Source organism: Aspergillus mulundensis (genome assembly GCF_003369625.1).
Source record: "Aspergillus mulundensis strain DSM 5745 chromosome Unknown scaffold_15, whole genome shotgun sequence".
Classification (NCBI taxonomy): domain Eukaryota; kingdom Fungi; phylum Ascomycota; class Eurotiomycetes; order Eurotiales; family Aspergillaceae; genus Aspergillus; species Aspergillus mulundensis.
In genome coordinates, this window is record NW_020797903.1 from 654279 (window position 1) to 671803 (window position 17525).

Consider the following 17525-nt stretch of genomic DNA (forward strand, 5'->3'; position numbering starts at 1 on the left):
TCCTAGTGTCGAAAACCCCAGCATTGTTAACAAATCTAGTATAATGATGCATAGCGCGACCTAGCCCCACATCTGCTCGTCCTTCTTTTGCTGCTGGGCGTCATAGGATCGAATGTCACGGACATAGTTTGCCGTGAACGTAAGTCGTCATGCAAGCTAGCAATGACATCGCACCCAATCTTTGACTCTCCGCAGCTTCGCGAGTCTACTCCGTTTCCGGATAAAGCCTGTATCTGTTTCAGTGATGCCAGCTCCGGGTAAGTGGCTTTGTAGTGAGTGCGTGCTTAGCCTTGAAAGCCCCGAGTTATCTGGACATGCATGATACAAAGTGCTAACATAAGTTAGGAGGCGGGAGTCCGGAGACTGGAGGTCGCCTCGGAAAGCCCTGGCGCATAGTCCTCAATCGTAATAGTCGGCGCCACTTCTGGGCGTAGATCAGGCAGGTTCCGCAGAACTGAAGCAGAGCTTGGATACCTCGTTACCCATGCCCATTGCTTCCCACTCGGTTTCAACCGTCAGGTGATTCGGCGTCCAGACTCCAGTATCAGGCCTTAGAACGGAGTAACTTGTCTGACATTCCAAGTTCTTTCCTTCTGTCAATCAATTTCCCATACCTGCTCCTATTTGTTTCGCAATTGTTCACACCGCGCCGTGAGTGTCACTGAACACATCCGGCCGCCACATATAGCTTTGAGGTGTAAGTACATCGATGATGAGAACGGTTGAATGCAATAACCCTCGAAAGTAACTGTGAGTTATTCTTTTCTTGTTTTCACGGTTCTGTGGCCGTCATCGAAGTAGACTGTGTTTGTGGGTGGTCGTGGCGACGCCATCAGCTTCTCACTGGTCGTCCACGGTGTGCGCAGCAGTTTGTTTTGCACCTCCAGGCTGCCGTGGAAGTGATCTACATATGATCTAGTCTAGATAAGGTCAAAGAAGGAGTAGGAAGATGTTCAGGTTATGATGAGAAGTTGAGCCGGACTGAAGTGTCTTGGCGAGAGATGGTTCAGTAGGCAGACAGAGCAGGGAAGGATCAGCTCGATGTAAGGTATGCAGCCTAGATTGGAAGCAATTACTAGGCTCCTGGTGCCTTTGTTGTACTTATTCCTACTGTACATCATTTTCCCTTTTCTTTTTTTATGTTTCCATTGCTTTTGATTAAGCCACGCGTCAGGTAAACAGTTCCTTGTTGACTCAGGTCGAACTATATATTTCAGCCCCAGTGACTGCCTTTCTAACCAAGAGCAACACCACTCTCCTTATCATCATCTTATGCCCCCATCTAAACAAACGACCCAGGCAATATTTTAGTCTCTTCTTCAGCATAAGGTCAGTCATATACTTTCCATCCCCACGGCACCTATAAACTCAGACTAACAAGACCCAGTCACCCAAACAATCCACAACACAACCATGTCCTCGCCTCCATCCAACCCAACATACGCCGCCTACCTAATCGCCGAAACCTCACTCGGCCCCCAAGATCACCACTACATCTTCCTCGAAACGGCCGAAGAAGGACCCCTAACAGGGCACCGCTTCCACGTGATCGGCAACATCCAAGAGGGCATGACATTCAACCACCGGTTCTGCATCAAGCCCGAGGACGAGCCGGTGTTCCTATCCAAGACGCGCATCGGGAGTGTCAGTGTTCAGGACTACGAGGCTGGAAGGGTCCTGAGTATCTGTGAAGAGATCGAGGTGCCGAAGAAGCAGTTCCAGGGGGCAAAGAGATTGTTTCCGAAGGAGAAGCTTAGACGGTGCCAGGAGTGGGCGGCGGATGCGGTGGCTTTGTTGCGGGAGAGGGGTGTTTTGAAGGAAGCTGGGGACGGGATGAACAATGATGAGATCTTTTGATTCAGTGGTGGTGGTAAAATACAGGAGGCGTGAGCCATCGCTTCTATAATGCAGTAATGAGGATATGATATGCCAAGCCAAGCCGTGATGCAGTGCAGTCAGTCAAACGCCAACCTTTCGAGGTCTAACCCAGTAGGTATCACAATGGATAAACAAAAATGGAACAGAAGAAGATACGAAGAGTTATGAAGAGAAGGTCAATCGCGCAGCCACGCCCTCCTCTTCTCCTCCTTCTTCTCCCGCCGCTTGTCCTTGAACGCCTTGAGCTCCTTCTTGCTCAGTTTCTTCGCGCTGCGCTCAGCCCGTAAACTCCGCCCATCATGCGAGTTCGCCGCAGCATCGACATCAAAGTACGCATTCATCTGTCGCCGCGACTTGTTCTCATCATTGTGGTACTCCGGATTTTGTGACTCCGCCTGCCATCGACCCGTGAATCGATTGAACGATCCAACGGCATCGTAGCCGGCAGCATTCACCGCACCCATCCCCGGCACGCCCTGGTGTTCTTCCTCCTGACGCTCATAGTGTTGCGCATAAGGAGCCGTCGGGTCATAATCGCCGTGAATGGCAGGGTTGTACCCGCCCAGCGGAGCCGTGGCTTTCTCGACCGGAGCTGGTACCTCTGTGCCTGGTGCGGGAGGCTCTGCGGCAGCGGCAGCGGCGGTGGCTGCTTGCGGCACCCTAGGATTCTCCCATTGTGAGAGGCCCGAGTACCGGTTGTAGAAGTAGAATGCTTGCGCATTGGGATCCCAAACGGGCTCCCAGCCGTCGTCGTCGCCCGGCGGAGCTTCGTTGGGGAGCGGCGGGGGTACTTCGTCCGGTAATGGTGGCGCATCTGAATCTTTTGTTTCGCCCTCCTCTTTTTCCTCCTCTTGTTGTGGTGTGTCGTCTCTGCTGCTGTCCTGGTCTTCTGGGCTATGTTCCTCTGTGGGTGCCTTGTTTTCAGTCTCTGTCGTCACTGCCGGGTCATGGTCCCTGCTTTGGCTAGTACTTTCTGGTGGCGGTGATGTGGATCCTGATGCGCCTGCTGGGGCGTCCTTCGCATGGCTCGCAGACATTGTGCTTACGCGGTGTTGTGGCAGCTGGTAGTATGAAACTCGAAGTTCATGATGCATACGGAAGACTCGATGGGAGGAACGTTGTTCCGCGGGTCAGCAATGCGGCTGATGACTAATTTTGCGCATAATGCGCACAATCTATATTAGCAGAATACTAGTAGTACTGGTTTTCGAAAAGTACAAAAAAAGGGTCTTACAGAGCCAGATGATACCGTGCGGTAGTAGGATAAGATGAGGCGGAGAGCGTATGTAAAGCCCAAAAAGAAAAAAAGACAACGTCAGCGACCAGATTCGAACTGGCGCGGGCGAACCCAGTAGATAATCGATCCTCTGGAAGAGGTAATTCGAATCTACCGCCTTAACCACTCGGCCACACTGACAGCTCATGGTACTTGTGCTCATTTTACAATAAATAAGCAAAATTTGCTAGTTCCCCGTCTATGCCCCGCCATTGGTCAATTTCCTTGAAGCTCACATGACTTTACAAAGTTCTCAAGATCAAAATTTGATATTGGACGAGCGCGAAGGCAGCACCACGGTGTAATTGGAAAAGAAAGAGGTAAGCAAGCCTTTGCCGTTCTCCTTGTAAAACCTGCGTTTCTCGGTGTCCACGAGTCTATGTGGTGGTGGTCATGGGACATCTCTTTGGAGGCACATCCTCCTCTATAGCGCACCAGGACAGGTACATATGCTCTATCTGTATGGTGCCAGCCCTCCCATATGGGAATGGAGCTACTAGCCATGCTCTGTCTATAGTATCACCTTCACCAGCTCCCACTAAACCTCCACTCTCATCAGCCTTACAGATGGCTTGGAATCGGAGCTGCTGCTACTGAGGGTGCCTATGAAACCTCCCACCATTGAAAAAACTCACAATACCGCCAGCAAATCAAATCCGGCTAACCATCTCACAGATACATTGAAGCCAAGTCTCAGGCTCAAAATTATATCTCCGACTTGGTCTATCACCACCAAGTGCATAATTTGATCTGGCCATCACAAAAGGCGCAACATCAATCAACCAAAGCTCCAAGCACCAAGAAGGAGACTCAAAATGCCTCTGATCACCTTAACCCCCGACGAGGTCGATGACCTGATCTACTCCGTGCGCGCCGGAGACTCAGCCGCTCTGGAAGAGGACCTCAACACTCTATCCCAGAAGTACTCCGCGCCGCACTCCGTGATCATCGCGTCTGCCATCGACTCCGCGCCTGAAGAGGAGGGCGGCAGCGGGTGCTGTCTCTTGCACTACCCTGCAGCGAACGGGAATCTCGGTACGCCCCGCTCCTATCATCCACTATCATGGGGTATTGCGTACTAACAAGCGCGTAGAAATCCTCTCAAACCTCACAACCGTCCTCTCAACAGGCCCAACAGAGAACAAGCTCACGGAAGCCGAGCTCAAAGCAGTCGTAAACCACCGCAACCACTCGGGCAACACGCCGCTGCACTGGGCAACGCTAAACACGCACCTAGAATGCGTGAAGGTGCTCGTTGGCGCTGGTGCCGACATGTCCATCAAGAACGAGGCCGGCCTGGACGCCGTGTTCTTGGCCGAACGGGCGGACTGGAAGGCGCAGGAGGCGACGCAGACGCCGAACCCTAATGAGACTAAGGATGAGGATGGTGATGAGGAGATGGAGGTTGAGGTTGGGGGTGAGGGGGATGCGCCGCAGGTTCCGCTTACGAAGGGGAGGCAGGTTGTTGAGTGGTTGTTGGAGCATGGGGAGCCTCAGGGTGCGGAAGCTGGGGGCAGCAGTGAGCAGTCTTGATGTGGTGTAATGAGAACTGGTGAGGCGGGTTGAGATGGAATGTGTTATGTTTTTTGATTCTTTCTGTTATGTGAAAAGTTTCGCTTCGTATATACTATCTATAGACTTCAATGAATTCATGCCTCGTTAACCCTAAGCTTTTATCCTCTACTCCTTTTTGTTCGTGTACTTCTCCGCCGGTTGCGTCTCGGTTTACCATTGGCGGCCAATACAAGTGGTGCACCCTCATTCTCGCCTGAATCAGATCCCTCCAATTGTGATGGTTTCACCCGGATGCCACTCCCAACCTCATGCGCCTTCGTATCAAGCCCAATCCTGAACTGACGATCCCGCCAGGTCACAGTCATACCGCCCCAAATAGCCCAGAACCAGATAGGAAAGGCAAGTGTCTCCCTTCCCAGCCAAGCAGAAAGCCAATGTTGGAAGCGGCGCCTAGTTATGCCGCGGGGCGGAAGCGCAAATGCTGGGGTGTTTACGTCCCGTTCGACAGTCTTGCCGGAGTGAAGCATGATATAGACAGTCCAATCGATTAGACTCCAGGTTAGAATGCTGACACTAAAGAAAGTGAGAAAGGCTGTCCAAGTGGCCAGCGCTTCGTTCTGGAGGTACTGCGCCAATGAGGTGGTGACACCGAAGGCCCCGAAAAGAGAACACAGTATTGACTCTGTGCCAGGTTCGACGAGGGTCGCGAGCATGACGATGAATTTTCGGACACGCAGCCACCGTACCCGGCGCGCTATATAAGATCGCACGCTCATGTTTGCAATGGGCTGGAATGCGAGGTCTCCATAGACCAGCGCATGTTTGCCCAGGCGTTTGCCGTGCTCTTTCTCCTCGCGGACCTTGTTCTTCCAGAGCAGATCCCCGATCAGATGGTCCTCGCAAATATTGTCTGAGAAATAGTCGATTCCGGGGTTGAACTTGCGGCTGGCAGTTGGGGCTGGGGTAGTAAGGTAGTCGAGGTGAGAGCGCCGGAACATATTCGACTTGCCCACGATGCATGGCGCGATGAGCACGGTGTTGATGGCGGTATACATCTTGGCATGCGAGGACGAGAGAAACAGTTCTTCCAGCCGGCCACCTCCCATAGCCGAAACACCAGACGTGCGAGGGCTCTGCCCGCCATCGTTTTTGACAGTGCCGTTCGTTTCGAGCGCACGCTGCTCCTCCAAGCTAGCAGTACCCGTCACGTCCACAGCAACAGGCAGATGGTGCACGAATTTATTCTCTTTGCTGGATTCCGCACCAAGACCGCACAGCTCGTCGACCATGCGCCCGCAAACACCCTTTCCAACCCAGACATTACAGTCCGCAATCCAGACGATATCACCCTTCGCCTCTCTATACGCGCGACTCATATTCCGGATCTTCGGGTTTGGCCCAAGCTCGTACGCGGGTTCATGATCGGGCTGTAGGAGCGGATCCTCTTCCTCCACGTAAACACGCGCATCGACATGCGGGAAATCGGCGACCAGTTTCTCCAGCGTCGCGTAGGCAGGATCGCTTCGGAAGGACACACAAAGACACACGGTAAGTTTGCCGCGGGGGTATTCTTGCCGGAAGGTCGAGGCTAGGCAGTCGTACAGGTGCGGCTCGAGGCCTTTGACCGGTCGAATGACGGTGACATGAGGAGCGTCCGGAGCCGTGGCGGAGTAGGATTCCTGAGGGCGTCGGAGGTAGTGCTTCCATCTGGAACAAGTAGATTAGTACAGATCGCAGGAAATACAGAGTCAAGGCAATCTACAATTTGTAGTAACCCAAAGCACAAACAGTCGTCACCGTAGAGTACCAGACCAGACCTATCCACCCCAGCGCGACCGACCACTGGAATGCGCCATGACGGGCTGATGCCAAATCGAAGGCGTCCGAAATCGACTGAAGCGTTATCATAGGCGTACGCGACAAGAGTAGGACATTCTATGGCGGACGTGGATGCGGGCGTGGAGTGGAGGGGAACAAGAAGAGATGGGAAGAGAAGAAGACGCGGTCAGGTCAGGCCAGCTTCAGCTCCGCAGTTTTATTATTATTATTATTGCCCTGTTTTCAGTGCAACATGCAGCAGATCGGAATAATGCCGACACACCGAGCACAGGCAGCACAGATCGAGGATCCAGTCGGATACAACGGATCATGTTTGGAATCTGCGTCAGCCACAAATATGAGGATCTGTTTTGGAGTCGCGGACCCGCTCGGAAGTCATACTACTCCGTACTACTAGCAAGGTGAGGCAAGGCAGCAAGGCTTAGTCGTCTGATGTCTGGAATAAATATGTTTATTCATTGATTTGAAGAGACTCAAGATTCTTAGAAAGGGAGTTAGGATTGAGACGGGACTGTTGATGTCTTTGTTAAGATGCGAATACGAAATATATTCCAGTTCGAGAATTTCATGGTATTAGCGTGTAGATTTGGCCTGATATTGTACATTGGAATTCGTCATCATCATCATAGGAGGAGAATGTTAGGTTTTCTTCTTCTTCCGAATCAAACTGCCCTGGAGAACATTCACACCAGAGTCCTGCGCAGCAGCAGACTCTGTAAATCCACTCGGAGCCTGGTCTGACGCTGCGCCTTCATCTTTCTTACGTTTCCGGACCAAGAGCATCGTAGCAGGCACTTCAGACAGTTGCGACGAGACTGTAGTCTCTTCGTAGGCATTCTTTCCCACGACATGCTGGCCGATCCAAAGCTCGTCGGCAAGAGCGGCGACCTTGTCGTTGAATGCCTTCGTGCTGGCAAACGAGACCTCCTCGTTGTAAAAGTCTTGCTCGAGAAGGAAGTTGATTGCCTTCTTATAGTCCTCCTCGTCCAATACCGCATGTCCTCGCGCTGCCTGTGGCCAGTGGAATGCACTTCCATCGTTCGCTTGCTGAGGCTTCGTCTGATCGCTTGTCTGGGGAATTGAAGCATCTTCCTTGCTTTTTTCGGAAATCACTGAAACCTGCATCTGATCTGATCTGGCCGTGGCATCAGAAGTAGGTAGCACAGTCTCTGCTTTTGCGGCATCTTTAACTGTAGCAGTGATGTCCTTGACCCCCAAAAGTCCGGTTGTACTAAGCATCGGATTCGAGTTCACAACTCCAGGAGGATTGATAACAAGCCACAAAAACCCAACCAATCTTCCCGCAGAACACTCTTGACGGAAAGACATCATTTCCCAAAACTGATCCAAAGACTTCACACTTCTCCAATGACCGCTCGAGGTCTCATCATCTGCGGGCGCTGGAAGTTCATCATCAAGGTCAATCAAAAAGCGCGTCTTCGGGTCATCAGGGAACCGAGGGACCAGAGAGCGCGGCGGAGCATCCGGTTTACTGCACAGTTGGCGCAGAGGATAAGCATTCAGCCATCGAGGCTTATCCTTATCGTCTGATCTGGCGCTACTAGGGAAGAACCCTCTGGTCTCAAACTTGTCGCAGCCAGGCACGATGAGGTACGCTGTGGCTGAGCTTCGGGCTGATTCTTCGTGTTTCTTGTCTTGCTCCTGCGAGGCAGATTCGGGCTCATACTCGCGGAGAATTGGATCGAGGGCGCGGCACCACCATTTGATCAGCCCGCGATCGTCGAGGACATGCTTTTCGGCGTTCTCGATGCTCCCAGGGAACAAGTACTGGTTCTGAGACCGGGCGAAGAGAGACACAACCAGTCGAACGCCAGGCCGTTGGTGGGTCTGTACGAGGAATGAGAGAAAAGTATTGGTGACTCTTCTAAGAATTGAGCTCTTTGGTCCGGCTTTGAGTAGATGCAGGTGCCCGGTGGAATCCGCTTTGGACACAAAAATGGTGGTCAGATGTGCCGTAGTGTAGACTAACACCTCAATGCCAAACACGATTATCTCCGCGCCATCACCCTTTTCTCCTGGAATAACAGATGCAGAAAGGAAATGGTTCTCGCAGTAAGTAGGCTCTGGTTCTTCGCCTGGAGAAGGAGCGAAGAGAGCGGTTGTTGTCGAGGGCGTGGATGAGATATGGCGGATGGTGACCTTTACATCGGTCGGGAGCACCTTGGCTAAGAGATCTCCCAGAGCAACATCGACCTTGGACATCGCCGCCTGAGCCCAGAAGGACTCAATCAAAAAGGGACGATGGTCGTGCGTGATTTTAGTGATTTAGTGTTTTTACTTCCATTCTCTCCTTGAGTTGCCTCCCTTCCCCATCAAAGTGTTCCTTTTGACAGGAGATCACGTGCTTCAGCTTTTGGTGAATTCGCGCAGTTCTTCCTTGCTCATGTCTAGGCTCTTTAATTCACATTCCAGGAAAGTCTCTAGGCCCTGATTCTGCTAGGACTTATTTGACATGGCAAGCAGGCATTAGTATTCGTCTAATAATACACTATATGGCGAAATTCTAGAAGTATCCAGCAGCAGCCGCCAAATCATCGGCATTTAGCAGTCCAACACCCTCGTTGATAAGTGTCGTCCAGAGAAGGTTGCGAGCTCTGATCGGCCACGAGGGAGCACCCCAATATCTGGCCTTAATGCCCAAATCGTTTGCGACGGAGACCTGTGATCGGATAGTGTCAAGCTGCTCGTCGCTCAGAACACTGTCGACGCCCAGAGTTAGATCACCGACTGCAGCGCCGAAATTTGTCGATGCAATCGGTGAGATGAGGGACGTGATGCCGTGCCCAGTCTCGTTAAGAGAAGCAAGGGGCCCGTCGTAGAAGTAGTCGCGGTCTGCGACAGGTCCAACCATGTCGTAGGGTGTATTGCCGGTCCCAATCACAGTGACCGGACCTTCGGTGAGAGTCTCGTTGTTCTTGACGGTCGTCAAGTAGCCCTTCTTGCGCAGAGGCTCTAGAGCGGCAATGACAGCCTCAAAGGTTTCAGGGCCGGATGTCTTGGAGTCAACCCAGAGGTAGAGTGTTTGGCCAGTAGAGGCATCGAAGACACCGCTTGTAAAAGTTAGAGAGCATTGAAAAATAGTCTCAATAGCACGTACTTGTTCGTTGGGGCCGTCAAGAATTTGCTCTTGGGGTTTTGACGCTCGAGGACGTCGAGAATTGGGTTGATGTAGAGCGACTCGAACGTGCGCTCGTCAGTCAATGATGACTCGTCGTGGCCGACCTATTCAATCAATACATGCTTCATGCGGTTCTAGGGTAGGACTTACATGGAGAGTGCCGTTATACAGCCACACATCTGCTTCAACCGAGATGCAACCAAGCGAGAGAGCTGGTGGTGTACTCCGTCAGCATCGCTTCATGGAGACTAGAACACTAGTAAATACCCGTGTAGAACGGAACATCTCTCCAGTAATCGCTAAAGACAGTTAGGTACCAGCGGCACGCCAATGTTACAGATGGACTCACTTGTGGGAGTGAACCGGGATCTATAGAAAGGGGGATGTTGGGTTAGCGGTACAATCCCGGTGGTTCAATAAGCTTTTCCAATCAGGGGAACTGACAGGTAGAATTCCCCTAGTGAAGTCAGTGGGATACTTATAATCTGGGCTCCCGTGGGTGTTCTTCAGAACACTCTGCAGCTCTGAGGCTCCCTCGACGGCCTCGGTCGGGAACGCGAGGAACAGCGCGGAGGCCGCGGCAAGTAATGACCGAGATAGAACCATCTTCTGAAACCAATGACACGCTCCAAGGGAGGTCGAATGTCAGATTGAGTTCCGTGATCAAGGAGAAAGCTGAATGAGCTCCTTCGGCTTTATGTTTGCTGGGGGTTGAGAGCATGGGAAATCGATTGGCTGGAGATGGCCCATCTCCCCGTGGACTTGGCATCCATTGTCAGCAACCAGAAAGAAGCAAGCATTTGCCCACCTGCACCTCTGAATATTATTGCCTTGAGGCTTGGTATGGAACACGCCAGTTGATAGATACCGCCTCCAAGTTTCTTGCCCTCGGTTCGATACGCGAAAGTTTAGGTCGTGGCCGTCGAAGTGCACTCATGGTCCCACTCAATATAGACTTCATTGAAGACACAAGCTACCTAAGGTATCTAAAAAGGATAACTGAACATAATCATGGCTCTATCAGACCTCGCGAACTGACGGAGGCCCTGAGTTGCTTTGGGACTCAGTCTGCGTGCTACTCCGTCGCAGCCCAAGGTTCCCAATCCGCTGCACTAGGTTACTTCCCACCGCATCCACAGCGCCCTTAGGTGCTAGCAGTGTAGGGCCCTGTGCGGCCGCCTCCTGCACTTTGAATAGCTTGATCGAGGTTCCATTCCAGACACCAACCGTGCCGGGTGTAGCACCAGATGCGGAACCGACAACCATCTCGGCGGAGAAAATGAATCCCCATAACAGTGACTCGTACCAACCCATGGAAAGGGCTGACCACTCGAATGAATGGACACGCGGAGGAGCAGGCTCGGCGATGATGCTCTGGATCATCGGATCTTCTGCAAAAGTCGGCAGGTTCCCGATCAGTGTACGAGACTCGGTACTGGAAGATTGAAACACGGTTTCCGGAACACTCGGCATGATGGCTGAGATGATCGTAAGGATTGTGTGTAGGGGAAGTTCCGGTAACCAAGATTCAAGCTAAGACTATCAGCAAATATGACACGTCTGTGATAAAGTACACCTGTACTTACCCAAGCCGTGGTGGGCGTAAATCCGCCCGAGGATGAAGGGAAGACAGCCGACATGCTAATTTGACTTGTCATACTGTTTTGCCTGGAGAAAGATGGTTGTCCGGCCGGCATCTTGCCTCGAGCCTTCTCTGACATCCCTCGCAGCTGTAATGGGACACTTTCATCTACCGCAGATGAAATTGACTGCCTACGTGATGTTTGCACGGAGGCGGAATCCCGCGCTGGCGTGTCCTGCCCTTCGCCCTCATCTTCCGAGTCATCTCCACCAATCGCAAAAGGGTTATTCTCCTCTGGGATGCGGCCTAGAGGTGACCTGGTGCCCTCGGAAAGGCGAGGATCCTCATCGGAAGCTGAAAGAACAGGACTGGCTATAGAATCCCGGTTTTCAGATTTTCTTCGCTGATTTTGTCGCTCGATCTCCTGCTGACCACTTTCAAGAGTAAACTCCCGAACTGCTTCAAATCGTCTTCTGTATTTCAAAATCGCATACACCAGGAAGGGATTTTCTAGATATCGTTAGTTGGCTGATTGCAGAAGGATACAGATGATCACATACTCGTGAACCTGTGTTCAAGGATCGCGTTGATGGATTCGAGTACCGAAGCAAGTAGAGCATGATTCGACTCGTTGGCCAGCAGGAAACTGGGAGCAGACATGGATGTGAACAATTGTAAGACTTTAGAGCATGTTTCCGCCGTCAGGTGTTCGACATAAGGGGCTATATTATTGATAACGGCAAGAAGCGCCGGGTAAACTGCCGTCAGATTGCCCTTGCTGGTAGTTATCAATGTATGAATTGACTATGAAGGTTAGCTAATGAGACAGCGACGAGCAATGACGGTCTGAACTTACTATGAGAAGGAAATCAGCATACGAGCCTTTGAAGCCAGGAATTCGGATAGACTGTGGCAGCGTTTCTTGCGCTTCGAATCTTTTGTTCAAACTCTTCCCAAAAGTAGGCTCGACGCTCATAGTTTGCAGGATGAATATACACATCCGGACGACGCCTTGCTTTGCAGGATCGGACTTGTACGTGATGCTATAGAATATACAGAGAATGATAAAGTCGTGAGACCGGTTTGAGTCGATGATGAATGACCGGAAACGCTTGTTGCATTGCAGAGCTTCCCAAAAGAGGACCAGCATCTCCGGTGCCCATTTTACCGATTTTTGACTGCCTGGGAGATAGGCTGTCGTCGCTTGCATCTAACAGAACACGTGAATTAAGTTCATGGCATATATAATAGAGAGACTTACCGGCTGGTTCAGGATCCTTGTCATGCCGTCAACCAGGAACTGGAAATCCTGCGGTCGATGCAGGCGGCCAAAGTAGTGGCGATAATAGTTCTTGGGCGGATTCCCACGGCCATCCTCTGGAACGGGGTATAGAAGTAGCACAAGAAGGAACTGGAGACAGTATATTACCAAGATTTGCCTCGGGTCCTTCCATACGACGTGGTCATAGGGCACTCTCCACGAAGCAGGGTTGTATTTGATCGCCTGCCGACAAACGTCAGTCGCCACAAAGATGCTAGTGTCATACTAGAGCTTACTGTATTCAGAAGAGAGCATAGCAATGTTAGTACTGCTTGTTTCTCTTGACAAGTTGTGATGTATGTAATGGCTCTGACACCTTGAACAGGTAACAAGCCTGACAGAAGTAAGCCTCAGCCGAAGAAAGTAGAGAAGTCAACTTACTCGAAGACATGTACATCGCCTTTCCCGTGAGAGTGAGCAGCAATCGAAGGACTTCGCAACGGTTGTCCTCTAATTCCCTGGTTGAGCCCATCGAAGTATTGCAGCCAACACCACTCTGCCAGATGGAGTACGAAACCTTGGACTTTGCCGAGGGCAGCTTCGGGATGGTGAAGTCCGTGTAGAATAACATATCCATGAGCGTGTCAATCAACTCCTCAGCTAAAGGCTTCACGTCTTCATAGTCGGTGGCACGGGGGGATGCTTGATCTCGCTCTTCCTCCGCCTGCGCTTCATCGAACAGCACATCTGAAGCCAGCTGGGCCTCCCTGGTCTTCTTCTTCCGCCTTGTCCAAAAGAACTTCTCTTCCCATTCTTCCAAGTGTTCCGCCTCATAAACATACGGGAGGAGGCGGGTGAGGATCCGAACACAGTTCAGCGCATCGCGGTCGGGAGCGAGGTCTGGGTCGGGAAAGGAAGGATGGTTTTTCAAAGCCGTAAGACGAGAGGTTACAGATAGTAATAATGTTTCGAAATTTCCTAGTGCACGATCGCGTGTCCTTCGTATATCTGCTGGTGTGAACAGGCTGAAGACGTCCTCCGTGGATTCAGGGAGCTCCCAGAACTACACCCCGTTCGTCAGCAATCCAGGCATTGAGTCGCGGAAATCGGGAAGATCAATAGTTACCCTCGCCCAGTATGGATCGTCTGCAGGGATCTCCTTCTCCTCCGATAAGCGAAAGATGCCCTGCTTGAAGACTAACTTCGACTCCGAGGCTCCCATCTTGATCCACCGATGACGCTCAGAGGGCCCTTGACCTCATGCGGGAAATGAATTATCGAGCCCAAGTATTCGTGTATTCGGGTGCAAGAGAGTTATAAAGGCGAGCGGCACAAAGAATGGACTCGTTGAATTCGATGCCGCGCCGGATAAGTGTAGTTGTGATGTTGGCTTTCTTGGAATGCGGGAACTTTGCGAAGCTGGAGATGTGTACCTTGTATCCGGGGCGGCTCCCCACTAATGAGAGAATGCCGATAACGTCACTATAAACACAGAAATTTTATGATGAATTCGCTTTCTGACAAACAAGGTCATTTAATGTATAGTTTCTATGAAATATAGAATGGAACCGCAAAATAAAAACCAGCAATGCTGCATGCGCCGCGCATGTGGAAGTCAAAAACCAAACCGAAACACCTCAAACTAAAACAGCCATCATTTGCGCATAGAAATCTGATCCTCAATAACTACCACTGCTGATCGATGAACGCCTGCTCCGCTCATATAGCCACTTGTTGCTCACCCCCAAGCTTCCCCGCTTTCCCCCGGCCGGCGAAGGCGTGGCTGGCAAAGCAATCGACTCCTTGAAAGGTGAGGCCCGCAAAGGCGAAGCCCCGGCCGGCGAAGGAGTGGCTGGCAAAGCAATCGACTCCTTGAAAGACGAGGTCCGCAAAGGCGAAGACGACCCAAAACTAGGTCTGCGTACGTTCTCTCTGCCTCCATTTGGCACCTTTTTGTAGAGTAATGGGCTGGTAGACGCGGAAAATGGTGCGCTAGACGAAAATCGGAGGCTCGAGGCGCTCGCACTCGCGGACAACGGCGATCCGGAGAAACTAGCTGGACTAACTGTCCTTGATCCAGACACTCTGTATTTTGGCGGGGTTGCATAAGACGTCGCCGGGGTAGGCGACGAGGTCGTCGAGGGATTGAGCCCGAGAAGGGCCCGCTGTGTCGGGGTAAGAGGAATGTCGGGCATCTCATCTTTCGGTCGAAAAAGGGGATATAACGCAACCAGTATGTTGAACATAAAGACAAATTGAATGATAAGGAGCGACAGGTCGGAGTGCATGGGAATTTCAATTGTTTTCTCGATCCACTGAGAGCTGTGGTAGACCATGTCAGCTCATTGAGGAAGCCATTCGACCGATATCACCTACTAGGATCTGAAGGTACCCCCAAAAGCCCACGTTGCGAATAGAGCAGAGCCATTCCATACAAGCCTCCTCACATTCTGGTCCCCGAAAGTCCCCGCGTGCTGTCGCCGCACAATCTCATCCAATTGTGGATGGCGCCATTTCCCAGGAGTCTGCGATTTCTCGGAGGCAGGGGTAGGAGTAGAGATCGGTTTGGGTGTCGACGGAAGAAGAAGAGACGCCATTGAAGTTTACAAGAAGAAAGCTGCTGGAAGTAAGCGTTAGTCAAGAAAGTCGGGGGGTGGTTGGCTTACCTGGACGAGAAAAAAGCAACAAGGAAATCAACTGGACTTACCTGACTGAGTGGCAGAGAATCACTTGAGTTATTGTTCCATTTATAAACAAGGCCTAGATCACAATCATGGTGCACCTCTTTGTTCACTCTGGCTGTGGTTTGTGTTTGTTACAGTGCCACCTTCTCTGGCAACCAAGGAGTCAAGGACAGGCCTATACGCGACCTTACTTAATCAGGAGATATGCTCTCTGTCTCCCGTCCGGTCTTAGCGCGCTGACCCCACTTGGCGGACGTTCAACCATCTCACGTCATCCAAGAACCAACACTTCAGCTATAACTATAGTCGATTGATGAGCAAAGTGGGCATTGATGCTCTCGCAGTGAAATAACCAAGTGTGGGGTTGATCTGCTCAAGATGGCATCAGAAGGCTCCTTGATTGAGAAGCTGGACGGCTTGCTCAATGATGTGTTATCTGACTGGAATCTCTACACTAGCTTGATTGCCGGTGCTATTGTCGCCTTCGCCGTCTTCTCGTTCGTTACATCCAAAGATCCGGAGATTCATCCTTTTTTGCTCGCCCGTCAATCGACTGCCTTTCCCGTACAACAGCCTGGTGAGTCTGCTGCGCATAGGAGTCTGGAGACCCCGCACGGATTCCCGCTCAGATCTGGCCTGAATGTGAAAGATCCTGATGCGCCAAAGTGGACAAGTGGACGAAATGGTGATCTGCGTGATGTCTGGAAGGCCGCAGTTCGCGGAAAGACTGACAATAATGGCGCCGTCTCCGGAAAGCAGAGCAAGATTTATACAGTGCTCGGGAAACAAGCTGTGGAACACTCTTTGGACCAAATCACGGCCGAGATCAATGTAATTGGAAAGCGTTTACATTCGGGCAACGCGGAAGTCGTCGCGGTCTGTCTAACTGATTCGGTTGAGCTCTTGGCCTCAATCTTCGGTTAGTATTATCAAAGTGTAGCCACTGTTGTTCGGCCGCCGCTGACAAGTCAATAGCTGGAGCTTTCTATGGATTCAAAGTCGTCATCATCCCTCACAACCTTCCTGCGGAGGAACTTTCCGGGCTATTGCAGAAGGCCCGGGCAGACTCGTTGATCGCAGAGGCGGGCGCCCTTGATCTCACTTTGATAGCCAAGGATAACCAGCAACTTTCCCATGTGATCTGGGTTGCGAAAATAGGAAGTCGACATATGGATTGGAATGATGTGCCCAAGGAAGTCGAAGACCACCTAGATGTCGCTGTTTGGCATGAACTTGTGGACGAGAAGAAAGAGTTGGCTGGACTGGAGGTGCCCGAATGGGACCCTACCTCCAAAACTCCCACCTTGTCCACCTTGTGGTCGGGCGAATTTGTTGAATATGGCCCAGAGGTAAATTTAGTCCCTGCGGTTGTGTAATTGTCAACCAGCGCTGATATTCTTCGTTCTATCAGAACCTTGTTGCAGGCATATCCGGCTTGATTTATTCTTTGCCCCGTACCCAACGGTTCGACAGTGACGACCTGGTTCTCTCCATTGACTCACTCTCGCGGTTGTATCCTCTCTGCCAAATCTTTGCTGCCCTTTTCACCAACGCTTCCGTGGCCTTGAACTCTGTTGCCGGAGAAAATGTCGACTTTGCTCTTGCTACCGTTGGAGTGTCTCCCACTGTCATCATCGCGTCCTCTCGCACGATATCTGAGTACCACGCCAAGTTCATGAAACCGCACTCCGGTCTTCTTTCCTCTTTGGCCCGTTGGTTCCAGGTGCGGTCACTTGATGCTGGAAATATGCCATCTCAAGGATTCTTCAGCCGACTGGCCACTGTTGGACCCACGGCAGAGCTTTCTCTTGATAGGCTCCGCCTTCTTTGCGTTGCTCATCGTATTGATGACGCTGCCGACGCCCGTCTCGACCACGAGCAACTGACTGATCTTAGGGTCCTCACTGGGGCCCGCGTGGTTTATGCTCTTACGGGGCCTGGAGTTGCTGGTGCTATTTCACAGACCAATGTTTTCGACTACCGCCGCTTCGACGGGCCCAGCCATTTCGGGGCTCCGTTGAGCACCGTCGAGGTTCTTCTCAGCGGTGTATCTGGAGATACCGAGCAAGGACACGTAAGTATAATTCCCGCCTTTTCCATCAGCAGCCAATATTAAACCGTCACTGACTGCTTGCCAGCTTACGGTCTCTGGACCCTCTGTAATCTCTGGCAAGACAACCTTGCCCGTACAAGCTCGCATTCGGGACGACAATACTTTCGATCTGTGTTTGTGAATATGTATCAGCGATGAATCTTTCACTTGAAGGTCTGGATTACTCATTTCGGCATTATTCCCTTGACATGACTCCATTGTCTATATATGCGATGATAATCAGCATCTAGCGTACTTT

The 17525-nt window shown here is 51.4% G+C and overlaps 9 protein-coding genes across 9 annotated transcripts; 3 read left to right on the top strand and 6 right to left on the bottom strand.

Moving 5' to 3' along the window:
• Positions 1 to 1413: 1413 nt before the first annotated feature.
• Positions 1414 to 1857, top strand: DSM5745_10531 (uncharacterized protein; the record flags this gene model as incomplete). Its single annotated transcript, XM_026752547.1, has 1 exon — positions 1414 to 1857. One exon carries the CDS (start codon positions 1414 to 1416, stop codon positions 1855 to 1857), a length of 444 nt encoding a protein of 147 aa, XP_026598990.1.
• Positions 1858 to 2054: 197 nt separating this feature from the next.
• DSM5745_10532 (WW domain-containing protein) lies at positions 2055 to 2915 on the bottom strand (the record flags this gene model as incomplete). Its single annotated transcript, XM_026752548.1, has 1 exon — positions 2055 to 2915. The coding sequence occupies one exon, from the start codon at positions 2913 to 2915 to the stop codon at positions 2055 to 2057; it is 861 nt and encodes a 286-aa protein (XP_026598991.1).
• A 1054-nt stretch (positions 2916 to 3969) lies between these two features.
• Positions 3970 to 4687, top strand: DSM5745_10533 (uncharacterized protein; the record flags this gene model as incomplete). Its single annotated transcript, XM_026752549.1, has 2 exons — positions 3970 to 4189; positions 4248 to 4687. 2 exons carry the CDS (start codon positions 3970 to 3972, stop codon positions 4685 to 4687), a joined length of 660 nt encoding a protein of 219 aa, XP_026598992.1.
• A 140-nt stretch (positions 4688 to 4827) lies between these two features.
• DSM5745_10534 (putative ceramide glucosyltransferase) lies at positions 4828 to 6577 on the bottom strand (the record flags this gene model as incomplete). Its single annotated transcript, XM_026752550.1, has 2 exons — positions 4828 to 6376; positions 6432 to 6577. 2 exons carry the CDS (start codon positions 6575 to 6577, stop codon positions 4828 to 4830), a joined length of 1695 nt encoding a protein of 564 aa, XP_026598993.1.
• A 570-nt stretch (positions 6578 to 7147) lies between these two features.
• Positions 7148 to 8731, bottom strand: DSM5745_10535 (H3 histone acetyltransferase RTT109; the record flags this gene model as incomplete). Its single annotated transcript, XM_026752551.1, has 1 exon — positions 7148 to 8731. One exon carries the CDS (start codon positions 8729 to 8731, stop codon positions 7148 to 7150), a length of 1584 nt encoding a protein of 527 aa, XP_026598994.1.
• A 301-nt stretch (positions 8732 to 9032) lies between these two features.
• Positions 9033 to 10253, bottom strand: DSM5745_10536 (uncharacterized protein; the record flags this gene model as incomplete). Its single annotated transcript, XM_026752552.1, has 6 exons — positions 9033 to 9579; positions 9627 to 9751; positions 9798 to 9859; positions 9915 to 9946; positions 9997 to 10016; positions 10092 to 10253. 6 exons carry the CDS (start codon positions 10251 to 10253, stop codon positions 9033 to 9035), a joined length of 948 nt encoding a protein of 315 aa, XP_026598995.1.
• Positions 10254 to 10667: 414 nt separating this feature from the next.
• On the bottom strand, positions 10668 to 13712 carry DSM5745_10537 (Hid1 family protein; the record flags this gene model as incomplete). Its single annotated transcript, XM_026752553.1, has 8 exons — positions 10668 to 11180; positions 11234 to 11739; positions 11790 to 12033; positions 12086 to 12439; positions 12491 to 12733; positions 12787 to 12884; positions 12932 to 13553; positions 13617 to 13712. The coding sequence occupies 8 exons, from the start codon at positions 13710 to 13712 to the stop codon at positions 10668 to 10670; spliced, it is 2676 nt and encodes an 891-aa protein (XP_026598996.1).
• A 457-nt stretch (positions 13713 to 14169) lies between these two features.
• On the bottom strand, positions 14170 to 14826 carry DSM5745_10538 (uncharacterized protein; the record flags this gene model as incomplete). The annotated part of the gene is made up of 1 exon (XM_026752554.1): positions 14170 to 14826. The coding sequence occupies one exon, from the start codon at positions 14824 to 14826 to the stop codon at positions 14170 to 14172; it is 657 nt and encodes a 218-aa protein (XP_026598997.1).
• Positions 14827 to 15552: 726 nt separating this feature from the next.
• Positions 15553 to 17408, top strand: DSM5745_10539 (uncharacterized protein; the record flags this gene model as incomplete). The annotated part of the gene is made up of 4 exons (XM_026752555.1): positions 15553 to 16093; positions 16150 to 16523; positions 16586 to 17248; positions 17313 to 17408. The coding sequence occupies 4 exons, from the start codon at positions 15553 to 15555 to the stop codon at positions 17406 to 17408; spliced, it is 1674 nt and encodes a 557-aa protein (XP_026598998.1).
• Positions 17409 to 17525: the final 117 nt, after the last annotated feature.